General features: G+C 36.8%; 2 protein-coding genes across 4 annotated transcripts in view; one reads left to right on the forward strand and one right to left on the reverse strand.

The window, feature by feature from the left end:
• The window catches only part of LOC131849803 (GATA-binding factor A-like), a 99,870-nt gene extending 96,974 nt beyond the window's left edge, over nt 1-2,896 (forward strand). For all 3 annotated transcript variants that reach the window (XM_059199926.1, XM_059199933.1, XM_059199941.1), the window contains 4 exons: nt 458-591; nt 1,116-1,243; nt 1,873-2,198; nt 2,612-2,896. In XM_059199926.1, the coding sequence (XP_059055909.1) occupies nt 458-591; nt 1,116-1,243; nt 1,873-2,198; nt 2,612-2,704 (681 nt within the window). In that variant the 3' untranslated portion in view covers nt 2,705-2,896. The remainder of the gene's footprint in view (nt 1-457; nt 592-1,115; nt 1,244-1,872; nt 2,199-2,611) is intronic.
• Nucleotides 2,897-4,712: 1,816 nt separating this feature from the next.
• LOC131849824 (thialysine N-epsilon-acetyltransferase-like) lies at nt 4,713-9,529 on the reverse strand. Its single transcript, XM_059199953.1, has 4 exons — nt 9,310-9,529; nt 8,531-8,582; nt 7,140-7,351; nt 4,713-6,555 (listed from the first exon to the last, which is right to left on the reverse strand). Exons 1-4 carry the CDS (start codon nt 9,388-9,390, stop codon nt 6,379-6,381), a joined length of 522 nt encoding a protein of 173 aa, XP_059055936.1. The 5' UTR covers nt 9,391-9,529; the 3' UTR covers nt 4,713-6,378.
• Between the last annotated feature and the right edge of the window lie 5,608 nt (nt 9,530-15,137).

The raw sequence follows: 15,137 nt of genomic DNA on the forward strand, positions 1-15,137 counted from the left end.
AGACAGTGGTTATTATATCCATTAAGTTTCTCGTAGAATTTCTAATAGACTAGTAATAGCCCGCCACCCAGGAACTGACCAATTTGTTCCCGGTCCAAGTTTTCTAAGATGATTAAAACAGTTGTGTTAAGAAACTTATCTATTGAAAGTCAGGTGCAGTTCCGATGGTGGGTTAAGGGTGGCCCCCTCGCAAACATGTAAAAAAAAACAGTAATGTCCTCCCATTTAAATAGGTTATAATTGCTAAAACATCATAGTTAATCTATATATTGAGATAAAAATAGTCTGCTAGCTATAGCGTGGTGTATATGTCAAGTGATGGCACAAATGAGTAAAAAATCCAGTGATTTTCTCTCACACCAAAATTTGATTATAGAGAAAATATTTGACCAAAACGTGCCTCTGCCTCTGACATGATAAAGAGTCGTTTTGGCTCATGTCGAGTGTCCGTTTGCAGAGCGCGGCGCGAAGACACGGCCAGTGCTGCACCAACTGTGGCTCCCGCAACACCACGCTGTGGAGACGCAACAACGACGGTGAACCTGTGTGCAACGCCTGCGGACTCTACTACAAACTACATGGCATTAATCGGTACGTATCCTTTTCTTTTACTTGGAGAAAATCCCTCGTCCCCACCCGCCTAGGAGAAAGCAAGCGGGACCGTGGACTCCTATTCACAAAAAGCTTCAAGATGTCCCTCGTCCAACGCCATCACAGTCCATCATGATTCTGGAGGCGGTGGCGCATTTTACCAGCGGGCCCCATTTCTTCGGGTTCCCTTCTGGAACCCACTACTTATCCCTTCTTCCCTGGGCAAAGGGCGGAGACATTTACGCGACTTCTTCGGGCCTTTTGCGTTGGAGTATAAACGCTGTGGTACATGACCTACTTCAATACTGTTGTTTCTTACTTCAAAAGACCGTCCTATCGCCAGAGGGAAATGTATGCATTGTATATGTGGTATGTTACCTTCTAAACAACCACACGCTGTACCTACGAGCACCATTCCCGGAGTCACGAGGTTGAGCTAGCATTGTACCACGACTCTTCGGCGTTGGCCCGTCCTGTATATATAGTTAATCCACGAATAACATGGAATTCATATATCATTCCAGGCCCCTAGCAATGCGGAAAGACGGAATTCAAACTAGAAAAAGAAAACCAAAAAAGTCGGGAAGTGCCGCGAAGCCCAATCAAGATATCACTAAGAAAGAAGGTCACAGTTCTCCCGGAATCGATGGTGGTATGTATATGTTTGACGTAATTGTTATTAACACTCTTAGTTCCCAAAGTGGGCCCTCAGGGAGCCACGAGACTCGAGAGGATCCACGTTGGCGTGAGAAAAAAAAATGAAAAAGAATTAACAATTCGTAAGCGGTGTCCACGAAAATTTACTGCTTTAGTGAAGAACTCTTGTTGGCTTGACTTTACTTGCGACTTTTACTTGTAAAAACTTGCATATTCCATACTTTTTGATACAAACAGCACAATCAACTAATTAATTAATCAATAGTCTTTTTTTTCTCGAAAACTATTTATTCATTGTTAGAACTCAGCCACAGCGCAGACCTCAGCCGCAACGCAAATTACCATAGGTAGATTTTTGTCGAAATTTGGGATTATGGTAGAACTATAGCTGCAGGCGTGGTAAAAATGTGCAAGTCATTGGAATTATAATTCATTTTCATATTAATCAGATAAATGCCAGATAAATGCCTTTACATTTACTATGATAAATTAAAAGTATTGCTATCGCACTTGGATGTGGGGAAAACCACAGTCTCTGAATAGAGATAGAAAATATTTAAGAATATATACATCGGAATTTAATCGCATGGACACACTCCTAATAGTACTGATCATATATTACAGACAGCAAGCCGGGTCTATCAGAAGTGCCACTGCCGCTGACGTCATCGATGTCGAGCCACAGCGCGCAGTCGAAGCACGGGCGGGAGCACGGCACGCCGGAGGGCGCCGGCCACCACGCGGCCGCCCCGCACCACGCCGCGTCGCCGCACCACGCGGCCGCGCACCACGCGCAGTACCCGCTGCCGCTGTCGTCGCCGGCGTTGTTCTCCAACGCGCCGCTGTTCAACATCAAGAGCGAGCCGAGCGCTGCCGCCGCCTACGAGGGCTACGCCCCGCACGCAGCAGGACACTACCACTCGCAGCAACACTACCTGCACGCACTGCAGGTAACTATCGCTCAATGTTATATGTATACATATTTATATATTAACTAGCCGTACCTGCGACTTCGTCCGCGTGGAATTTAACTTTATTTGTCTAAAATAAAAGTAGCCTAAGTTACTCCTTATTATATCAGCTACCTGCTAAAAAACATCCCGTCAAAATCGGTCCAGCCATTTCAGAGATTAGCTGGAACAAACAGACAGACAGACAAAAATTGTAAATAATGTTATTTTGGTGTATGTACCGTATTTATATTCATATGCATGTAGTAAAAAACGGTTATTTCAATATTACAAACAGATACTCCAATTTTATTTATATGAATAGATACTATATATATATATATATATATATATATATATATATATATAAATGTTTATTTGTAAAATTAATTTCAATGTATTAATATTCACAGTACGGCCTCAGTAACGGCGAAGAAGAAGAAGGCAGTGGGTTTCTCCACCAGCGCAACGTGACTGCTCACGCCAAGCTCATGGCGTCCACGTAGCGCCACATACCATCAGACACCAGCACCACACAGCCACGAGATTACGCCAGATAGTGGCCGCGCTGGCACTATCACGGAGGACGGTAGCCACTGGTTCAGAAATCTAGTTGTGACTAGTTGCGAAGCTGTTCATAAATTCAAAACCTGAAAACAACATATATTCAATACAACAAACAGGGAGTTTAATGTAAACAGACACTACGGAGCTAACATGTTATTGTGATCTTAGGCTTCTAAATAAATAAAGAGAAAAACCCTGGAAATATGACGAATGGAACCTCATTCTGTACTTACAGACCAGTTTAAAAGCGTTAGAAATTTGTATGGACGCTATACATCTCAGCTCTGGTCATCATCATCATCATCATCAGCCCACTGCTGGACATAGGCCTCTCCCAAGGTACGCCACTGGGTACGATCTTCAGCCCTTCTTATCCAGTTACTACCCGCAACCCTGCGTATGTGGTCGCTCCACCTAGCTGCGGGGCCCACACTACGTTTGCCAATTCGTAGTCTCCACTCTAGAGCACGCCTACTCCAGCGAGCATCTGTTCTGCAAAAGATATGACCAGCCCACTGCCACTTCAACTTACACATGCGAAGATCTAAGTCGGTGACCTTAGTTCTCTGGCGAATTACTTCGTTACGGATTTGATCCCTCAGAGAAACTCCAAGCATAGCTCTCTCTATAACTCGTTGAGCGACTTTGAGTTGGTGGACCAGTGGTATCGCCAGTGTCCAGGTTACGGCACTGTAAGCTTTGGTCAAGATAATGTGATTCACATATAAGATACAAGATACATTTAAGTTACTGCTTGTAGTGTAGTGTGCGTAACATGAAGCTAGAAGGCGGGTATAAGAATTTATAAGAAGAATTCGAAGATTATAAACAGCTGACTTTACAGTCTAAAGTCATCTCAAACAACAAAGACAAGAAATGCTGTCTCGTCTCCATTCAACAAGGGCATATGAATTTAATGTTTATTGCATAAAAATCAGTCCAGTTTCCTAAATCGTTTGACCCAAAACATTATTTAATATAATGTTTTGACATCGTAAATACATATAGATTATTATGTTTACATTATAAGTAAACACATGTATATAGGCAAATTGTACCATATCCTAGTTATATTAGAGTGTAAAATGTTGTATTATATAAAATGCATGACTAGCCATAATAATCAGACTGTACTTAGTTGTATATTTATAGTATTAAGATAAAATGCACATGACAAAAAAAATATGAAATTGTCTATTGTGCAAAAGAAATTGTTTTAAATAGAATAAATAAATCAATCAATCAATATAGTTAAACGGGTTTTAACACGAATATTTAACACCTTCAGCCAGACCATATAACCGTTTTAAAAAAAAAAAACTATAATTGTTTTGTAAAATCACCGATTCCCAGACTATTTACATCGCAAAAATGCGACAGGCCAGGGCTTTCATTTACGTGATAGATGTATAGAAAACGTGTTCCTAAATGATACACGGCGTGTTTATTAAGTAGAAAGATGTGTACACTTTTGGATAGACAATGTTCTAGATACTGTGTGACAAAAAGATACACTTGCTGCCTAAGGTGTTAATGGTAAATAAAGTTATTTACCTCTCTCGACTAAATTGCACTAGCCATGTATTTTTGTTCACACAACGTTGAACAAACTGCCAGCACTTTTCATTTAAATCGCTGTTACTTCATTGGCCGTGACCACGGCTAGTGCAACCTAGTCGAAACGAGAGGTAAATACGTTTATTTACCACAAAATTATTCGTGTTAAAACCCGTTTAAGAATGTGTGGTAAAAGCGAGATTTTAAAAATAAGTAAATATACCGCGTATTGGAGACTAATTAAATACAAACTATAGAAACCTGAATACCAATTTTGGGTATCAAAATTATACATATAATGTTGATGGATTGTTTATTCCCTCAGCCTAAGGCCCCAGGCCGTTTTAATTTATGAGTCTTAAGAGGTATTATGTTGGATCATTGCAATCATTATATCGAGCACAAGATATTATAAAATTTTATAACCAAAATAGCATCTATACTATGCTAATTGACAATCATTAAGCTACAATTTAAATATGTTGCCTCTTAAATAATAAATCAATGTTTGAAATGACTGATAAAAAGTTGCTTTTGGTAGGCCAAACCAAAAGGAAACGAGTTAAATGGTGCAGTATTGATTTTTTTAGTGTTCATGATAATAAATACTGTTAAATTATTATAGACAATAATAATAGTATATCTTTACGACTTACACCAGATTGGGGTAGTCAGAAATATTGTGAACGCCACATTTAACGTACTTAACTGGTTATAGTAGTTATTTGAATAATGAAATTTCTTTAGAATTCTAAAACTTCATGTTACCCGAATATTTTTAAATAAGACCAACTGTATTTTATGTGTATTTCTACGTAGGAAGATGTAGGTACCGACTGAAACTATAATGAAACTACTATTACTTACTATAGTATATATTTAATACTATATTAAAACATTAATTCATAATATTTATCCTCAACAAATAGAAGAGAAATAATCTTTATTAAAAAAACTTAATATAAGCATTTTTAAGTCATATGTTAATTTAATTTTAATTCTACCGCTCATTCGGAACGCACTCTTTTACGGCTCTGGATAGCAAGCCTTTTTAGCCCATAGAAGAATAAGCAAGCTTTTATGTCGTCCTTTTAAATAAATGTTGGTTAAAAATTACGTTTATTGTTAACTAACACTGAGTATACATCTGCTAATGCTCTGGTTGTGGATGAATATTGTGAATATGGAATATGCTAATATTGCTATTAAAGTATTAAACAGTATTTATATCGACACCTATATATGTTAGCTAAATAGTTTAACAATGAGTAAGAACTAGGAAAACAGCTGGAGACCCACGGCCTGGATTTTAGTAGATCAGACCGTGAGACAGGTAGAGTACGCTCACATATCAGACTCTGAGCAGCAAATAACGGCGTTCTGTGAACATGCGGTAATCAAACAGCGTTTTCAGTACCGTTCGGTCTGAAACAGTTAATTTGAGCCTACTTTACACTATTTACATTCCACGGCTTACAGGTTTATTTAAGTAAAATTCAAGCCGCGGAGTTCTATCACATAATGGTCTCTTTATAATTTTCTGTCAATCGACAAGCTGTTAATTTATTTTTTTTTAGTTTTGTTTATCCTTATACGAAAGGCAAAGAGTCTAAGCCCCTACAGCCGTCTTCCGTATCTTTTTTCTTCATTTGACATACTGTTTTCCCGCCATAACAGAAATTAAAATGGCGGACCAAATTATCATTTTTCTTTTATGATATCATACAATTTCCCGCCATGATAGAAATTAAGATGGCGGACAAAATTGACAGGAATATCTTACGATAATTTATAACGAAAAAGTTTTAAATGCATAGTGAGATCACTCTCTATGAGATGTGATAAACGAGGAGCTAGTTTAGTTGCATAAATGGCATTTATTAAATAATTACTTTGTACATATTAGGTTTAATTAGTGAATTACAATAGGACTTGTAAACAGTCGAACTTTGCACAGATTGTATCACAGTACTTAAGGCTACAATAACAGAAATATTATGTACAGATTGTACTATTGCTATGTAAAATACATGATTCGAGCACATATTGTTTTTATTCATGTCTCTCCGGAGGAGAGGGCGGAGTCCTTCAGCGCCTGCCCGCTCAGACGATAGTAGCACCACTGTTCCGACTTGGTTAGGTTCTCAGCACCTTTAGCATTGTAGAATGTTCTAGCAGGATTCCACTCCAGCACGTGGAAGTCTAGACGAGAGCTACCGCTGGCAACTGCTTCCTATGTGAATGTAAATTGATTGAATAATATGATAATGTATAAAAAAAAGTCATGCGTCCCAGAGTCCCAGTATCTCATCAGAATACGCAGCTTTAAGACACTTAGTCAAATTTTTGTCTGTCTATCTGTGTATTTTTGCTAATCTCTAAAACGGCTAGGCAGATTTTGATGGGAATCACTCGCAGACAGCTAATAAAGAGTCTACTTTCTTTTTAGATTGAAATTCTATATACATTAATAATAAAGAAGATAAAATTTCACTCGGAATATGACACAATGTCATCTAGTCTCAAGGTTAGCTGATCTTCTTATGGGTACTAGAGAACTGACATAAATACATAGTTTTTTTTTGTAAACACATAATATACATAGAAAACACCCAGACTGATACCAATAATCATACTCATGAATACAAATATTTGCACTGTGCGAGTAATCGAACCTGCAACCATCGGAAGTTTGTATTTACGAAAAAATAATCTATGTATTTGTATCAGTTGTCTAGTACCCGTAACACAAGCTTCAGCTAGCTTAACTTGGGTCTAGATGGCGCTGTGTGAATTGTCCTGAGATTATTATTATACTTTGGCAATAGCATCAAACAATCTCCTGCCGACACCACGCCGCCGCTCCTCAGGCCGCACGTACAGGTCCTCCAACATCATGGACACGCCCTCCCAAGTGGAGTAAGTTGGGAAGTACAGAGCATACCCCACCAATGACCTCGCACTTTGCACCTCAGCAACCTTGCATCTGAATGCAGGTGGTTGTCTTTCAAAGCCGTCATGTTCTAATTCTGTAGTGGCAATAGGATATTTAGTCTTCCATAGCTAATGAACAACATTTTTTTATACTACTACTAGCTACTCGCCCCGGCTTCACACGGGTGTACATGTATTATATATATAAACCTTCCTCTTGAATCACTCTATCTATTAAAAAAACCGCTTCAAAATCCGTTGCGTAGTTTTAAAGATTTAAGCATACGGACGGACAGCGACAGCGACTTTGCATTATACTATGTAATCATGGTGGCAAACAAACATACGATCCATCTGATGGTAAACGATAGCCTATGGCTGCCTGAAACATTAAGGGTGTCACGTGCGCGTTTCCGACCCTTAAGAAACCTTAATATAGGTACCCTTCTTGAAGAACCCCATGCTATAGTCTATGAGAAAACCTCAGCAGGTAGTTCATTCCACAATTTAAGTGTACGCGGGAGGAAGCACCTCTGAAACCGCACTGTCCGAGACCACTTAGGTTCTAACGTGTGGGGATGAATTCCCTGTCGATGGCGAGCGGTGCGATGGTAAACTAAATATTTTTATAGTGGGTATGATGGTGATAATATAGATACAGCACCAGATCGCAGATTATTCTGTGCTGGTCCTAAAGATTAAGCCCTGAACCTCTCTGAATAACTCTTTAGGTAGTATATACACAGGTGAAATCTATACATATAAATAAAATTGGAGTGTCTGTAATATTGAAATAACGGTTTTTTACTACATGCATATGAATATAAATGCGGTACATACACCAAAATAACATTTTTTACAATTTTTGTCTGTCTGTCTGTTTGTTCCGGCTAATCTCTGAAATGGCTAGACCGATTTTGACGGGACTTTTTTGGCAGGTAGCTGATGCAATAAGGAGTAACTTAGGCTACTTTTATTTTAGAAAAATAAAGTTAAAGACTCGCGGACGAAGTCGCGGAAACAGCTAGTAATTAATAAAGATTACATATTCGTTATTTAGGTTTACATTACTTTAACAAATGAAGAAAATTAAAAAAAAGTATATTGCATAATTGTCATAAATAAAAACTATACAACCAATTGACAGCCTCAATGGCCAAGTGTTTTAGCACGCTACTTCACTTATGATAGTCAGGGGTTTGATTTCGCACACGGTACCAACATTAGGAATTATTATTATCAATTATTATTACAAAATTAACATTTTTACAAACCTTTTACAGACAATTTGGGTCCATTAGGCATTTTTTCAAAATCTGCTAGTTCCTGAAAATTATTAATCAAGACGAGTCCATAAGCGAGATCGTTAAATACTAAAAATATAAATAATAAAAAATATGTAATATATACCAAATGCCTGCACAAATGAAAAAAAAACAGGCAAAATACAAAATAGCAAAATGGAACATAATAACAAATCAATAATGCAATACAGACCAAATTATATATATATATTTTAAGTTATTTAGGACTAACAAGAAGTAGGAGAGTATTATATATACAATATGTGATAAGATGAAAGAGACATGTATCACCAATGACGTTAATCACAGTTTACTAAAGAGAATAATAATAATAATTATTATTATTATTCCTAATTATTATCTCGTCTACAGGTGTCATCACGTCTGTCTGTTTGATCCGGCTAATCTCTGAAATGGCTGGACCAATTTTGACGGGACTTTTTTGGCAGATAGCTAATGCAATAAGGGCTAACTTAGGGTACTTTTATTTTAGAAAAAAAAGTAAAATTCCACGTGGACGAATTCGCGTGTACAGCTAGTTTATTAATAAAAAGAAAGCTTAAAATGAAATAAAATAATAAAAAAAAGGAATTACTAAGAATAAAAATTAATTATATGATATATATGATATTAAGTTAAGTGGGTGTTTAACAAAGTCGGATCAACCTTATATATATATTATAAATAAGAATAAGAAATTTAAAGTAAACACATCCTAAGTTGCTTGGGTTATATTAAAAAAAATATACCTGTATCATTTGAGCTACTGCTTTCATATCTTCCTTTTTCGCGTCACGGATTACAAGATCTTTACCATATTTTTGTGACATTTTAAGAAACAATTCGTATATAATTCTACAAACTCAGTAAAGAAATATGATATTTATAATATTTTTAGGATATAGGTTAGGTAGATGATAATGTGATGCCGCAAATAATACAGGATAGTAAATAACAGCTGCGCATGCGCTTCATATCACCTGTCATATATTTTTTTTTTGGTTCCTATAAAATAAAGGCAAAGCGAATTATGCCTATACAGCCATCTGTCATATTTAATAACCTGTGATATGTCAAAGTGACAGCCAGCCACTTTTTTTTTGTACGATAGTATTTTTTTAATACATGATAATGGAATTGTGCACCGCCACCCTTAATGGTATACCTTGTCGAGGCACCACTGGAGGATTATAGCATGTTTATGAAGTCAGATCAGTTATCCGATCCGAGTAACCAATTCACCAGATATTATCACCAATATTTTTCAGGAAAGTCTACGTAGTGGTCGACTGACATAGCCTATTAATAGCAGGGGGAGAGGGGGGAAGGGGATTGTTAGTAATGTGGACTCATAACCCCATTACTAGAAATGTACCATGTCAGGTTGACCTCCACGCGTTTCCCGTTCCTGGAAACCATCGTTATAAATCACCTCATACTCATCTCATAATCCTCCACTGGTGCCCCGCCAGCGTAAACCGTTAGCGCAGGCAGAAAACTATGTCATTATCATAATTAAAAAGAAAATAGTAATATGGTGGAGGAGGAAGGGGATTGTTAGGCATGTGGACTGTTGACCCCTTTGCAACAATGTGCTAACTGACCTGACCTCAAGCTCAAGCTCATCTTATCCTCCTCTGTCGCATAGTCCGCGTAGGCCTACATAAAAAAATAGCCATAAGTAACAATGCCTTGGTTTTCACCCACACTCCAATAGATTTCTCGTCTTATATGCTTTATAATACAGTGTATTAAAATTGTAATATATTATAACAATGATGGTAAAGTACACTGGTCACTCATAGTTTCCTTATAGTTCCGTGATGTTAAATAAAACCACATTGAATACTACTCGGACACTTATTTTTTGCTAGAGAAATGTAATGAGGTGAATTTGCATGTGTCAATTGTGTATTACACAGTAAGCAGCCATATGCACACTTTTACACACACACGACACCGTCCTCGCCGGCGAAGACGAACTCAAACACATAATATCGCGCATTCAAAAAAGAAAAAAAGGTTGCCCGTATAGTTACAGTAGCTGAAATTGAAATATAACATCGGATACGGCTATAACTGGATTTTACTACATCTGTGGATAGATTATAGAAGCTTAAAGGTACAACCACTGGTTTGAAACCCCACCATTATACACTCCACTGTTGTCCCTGAGAAGCTGTCGCCAATACTGTTGATTTTCCTGTTCTCCAGAACGACTAAGTTACCACAGACATGGACAACAAAAAGTAACGGTAAGTCATATGGTCTTCTTTTTTTGTTTCAATGGCAACTAAATATATATATTGAAATATATTTTCCCCAGAATGTTGCGACGACTTTTGCGCATTCTGTTACAATTTTTAGGTCTTCTATTGTGCTGGATGTTGGGTACAAAGGACAGGTCAATAGATGGGTCGTAGTCTGGGATGGCGCTCCGCAGTCACAAGCCTACCTTGAAGCGGCACCTCACTTTACCAAGTTGTACCTGCAGCGGCCCATCTAGGTTCGCAGTCTGATAAGCGATTTCCAAGTGGGCCACTACAGGTCATTGCCCGGCAGGTGTTCGGCTGATTATGAATAAAGTTCAAAGGAGCAGGATGATTTAACCTCCATAAGTCTACTTTGGCTTTATGTGCGTCGTTGGTCAAATCTCTTGTCCTTCTGAAAAAACTCTTCCTGCTTTTTAAGAGGACATAGGGAATAGAGTGGTTGCGAAGTGGGTGGCAGGAATCGGTCTGGTCTCCTTTTTTCTGTGTCGCAATTATGGTTAAAATGATAAGCGTTAATGTTTATAAAACAAGTGTATTTATTTAATTATGATACAAATAACTGTAATGTCGACCATTTATAAAATAAAATACAATTCAGTCGAGTCTGGAGAGAAACAGAATGTCTACAGTTACACCTACTGTTACACGATTATGGTACTTAATAACATGTCAATAAGTATAAAAATACATATTCGTTTCTAACATATACTCTCCTAAACGAATAATTATAAATTATAATAATTTCATTACTAACAATTATTTTATTTTATGTAGAGTTAGTGGTAGAGTGTGTACCGAGCAGAAAACTAGAACAAGAAAGAGAAAGAGAGATAAGAAAATAAGACACTTTCAACTAGCATCAAATATCAAATCCCAAAAAAAAAAGTTAGAACTATCTCTAAGATTTTTAAAAAAAGACAAAGACATTTATTGTAAATATGTATAAATATTCAATAAAACGACATAAAATTACACTTGTACGTATTTAAATTGGCAGTTAGGCCCACACTCAGCATGCTGTGACGCTAACTGTCACAACGCTGTTTAGTTAAATAACCGCTCAATAATACGGAAGACAACGGCTGTATGGGCTTAGACTCTTTGCCTTTCCTATAAGGATAAAAAAAAAATATTACCGCGAATTTCTATAAAAGGTTTTAAAAAATATTTGCAATTTTCTACTTCGCCTGTTGAGTAAACTTCAGCGTTTTGATTTTCTGTTTGTTATACAGTCTACCACAAACCCTGTATAAATAAAAATATTCTGGAAACAGTATTAAAACAATTTACATATTGACAAATAGCGATCAAGTTCATCAAGATATTTCTTATAATTCATACAAATACACATGGATGCTGTTGGATTACGAATAAAGTAATATATAAAATAGAGAGTGGACTGTATTTATTGAAAAGAAAATAATTAATAGATAAGGAAGTAGAAACACGATTTCGACCTGGAAGTAGTAGTAGACCTGGAAGTAAGCAACACCAAACTTACTCACCTTTACTCAGGAACGTCCTGTTTGGTGGCCACGCACTCTAGAGTGTATATTTTCATAAAAAACAATTATATTATGTTAACTAAATCATTAATTATCTTGTATTATATAGTTAAAAATACGGAGCGTCCATTTTATTACAGTTCTTATTTTCTTTCTTTCTTTTATTTATTCTTTTTTCGAAATTTAAGTGGCCACATGTATTTATTTGTGGCCAGTATTACCAAGCGCCCTTTGCTTCAGTAAGCAAGCCAGTGATACAACCTGCTTAGAATAAGGAGATTCGCAGTACGGAACAGATGCTTAATATTTCATTTTTATATAGTTTATACAACACAATAGTCATAGTGAGTCGTATTGTCTTACATCCAATGGCTAACTCCAGTTTATCATCGTTAAAATTACAAATTAAATCAGGAGCTGTTTTTACACGTAAGTTATATGTTTGATAAGAATGTTTTATATGCGTCAAATAAATATATTTTTCTTTCTTTCTTTCACTCAGGAATGAATGTAAACGTAGACCAAGAGAAAGACTACGCCCGCCGTCAGCTCTCTCATTCCCGCGTCTACAATCGTGCGTGATTTAGCGCCATTTGTAATAATTAATTATAATTCAAAATGGCGGACGTCTGATTATAGACCAAAGAGAAAATTATAGAGTTATTAATGAAAAGCGTATTTCTGGAAAATAATATCTGTGGAATCTATTCATTTATTGCACTTATAAAATTGTACAATTTGGCGAGCTTAATGCCATATGGCATTCTCTACCAGCTAACAATTAGGTAAGAACAGAAAGCGGTTGATGGGCAGTGGTAGCAAAGGACAAACCTATAATTTTACCTAACATAGGTAAATAGGTGAAATATAAAATAAAATGTTAAAATTAAGTGAAATGACATGAAACATACGCGCTATCACGCGGAGGAACACAGAAAATAGTCCAATGCAATCGCTCACGATTGCGCGCGTTATCCTTCCCGCGCTCAATCGCGCGCGGTTCAGATTGCGTGTAAAAGAACGAATCGTGTAAAAGCAACTAGTATTACGCACTAAATCGCGCGCGGTTCAGATTGCGTGTAAAAGAACGAATCGTGTAAAAGCAACTAGTATTACGCACTAAATCGCGCGCGGTTCAGATTGCGTGTAAAAGAACGAATCGTGTAAAAGCAACTAGTATTACGCACTAAATCGCGCGCGGTTCAGATTGCGTGTAAAAGAACGAATCGTGTAAAAGCAACTAGAATTACGCGCTAAATCGCGCGCGCTCCTGATTGCGTATAAAAGAACGAATGGTGTAAAAGCAGCTAGTATTACGCACTAAATCGCGCGCGCTCCTGATTGCGTATAAAAGAACGAATCGTGTAAAAGCAGCTAGTATTATGCATTTTATAGAATAAAAATAGATCATTACGATTGTAATCCCAGGAGGTAGACATGAGATGTGTGATGTGTTGATGTGGTGCATCGTGGTGGACGCAATACAATTTTTGTCTGTCTGTCTGTTCCGGCTAATCTGAAATGGCTGGACCAATTTTTAAGGGGCTTTTATTGGCAGGTTGCTGATGTAATAAGAAGTAACTTAAGCTACTTTTAATTTAGAAAAATAAAGTAATGTTGCAAAATTCCACACGGATAAATCACGCGTACAGCTAGTTAGTAATATAATTAATATAGATTATAAATAAAAAAAATATTTACGCCGTCGCATGTGTCTTTGAGTGAATTAAAACATATAAAAGCGAATAAATAAAAATAATTAATTAATTAGACATATTATTAGCTATTTGTAAATATACAAGAAATTCCATGTGATGTAATTAGGGGCTTGATTGATTGTTTCTTATACAGGTTAAAAAACGTTGCGATTACGTATAAAATGATTTGACAGTTTCAATTGCGAAAGATGCATATTAACTGTTCGAGAAAGAAACCATTGCATAATCAAGCCTCCAGGGTTGTCGCTTACGAAATAATTATAATAATATTTACATTATATACCTAGATAATTAATATTTAATTTTAAGTAATAAATTTATTTGTAAATAAAAATAAAACGTAAATAATTTTGCTCTTTGTAATTGTTCAGTGAATTACATTGCACACTATACAAGATGCCTTACGCAACACGATGCATATAAGTTTATCCAGAGCACGCAAACCAGAGACAATATATTTTACAATTGGAATTAGACCAATATATAAATTATTGAACGGTGAACATAGAGATCTGGAGCAGATTTTTTTCTTTTCCAACTATTTTATTACTGTTAGCAGTAGCCTTCACAGCTTCACCGGAAAGACTTAAAGCGCAGCTAAAGACCAACTCCAGGTCCGCCGCCAGGGGTTCTATCATCGACTAGTGCTTTAACACGTCAAATGCCATGTAGGTCACAGGTGACCTCGTAATGTCTGGATCTGCGCCGCGTAGGTCACCCGAGACCTCACTTTAGAGATGTATTGAGGGCCGGCGCGTGATTTTTTCCTACATTTGTAGTACTATATTGACCGTGTGACAACAATACTGTATCATGAGCTCGCGGCGCACGCGAATACAAAATGTATTTTTTGTCCCACAGCGCCAGGGTGGTCACTGCTGACCGACATGAATTTTCTTTATTCACCTTGAAAATTTCAATGCCAAATTAAAAAATAAATACGTTTTAACGTTTATCGATGTCATGAAAGTTTTTTTTTCGTGAAAAATTTTTTTTTCATACAAAAACAAGTTATTTGCTTTTTTTACAGTGGCGTTTAACGTGTTAAGATACGAGTGGATGGGATCGATCCAGTCTTAAA

The sequence above is a fragment of the Achroia grisella genome, unplaced genomic scaffold (assembly GCF_030625045.1).
Source record: "Achroia grisella isolate CSIRO2021 unplaced genomic scaffold, CSIRO_AGI_Agris_v1 utg1112, whole genome shotgun sequence".
NCBI classification, from domain to species: Eukaryota; Metazoa; Arthropoda; class Insecta; order Lepidoptera; family Pyralidae; genus Achroia; species Achroia grisella.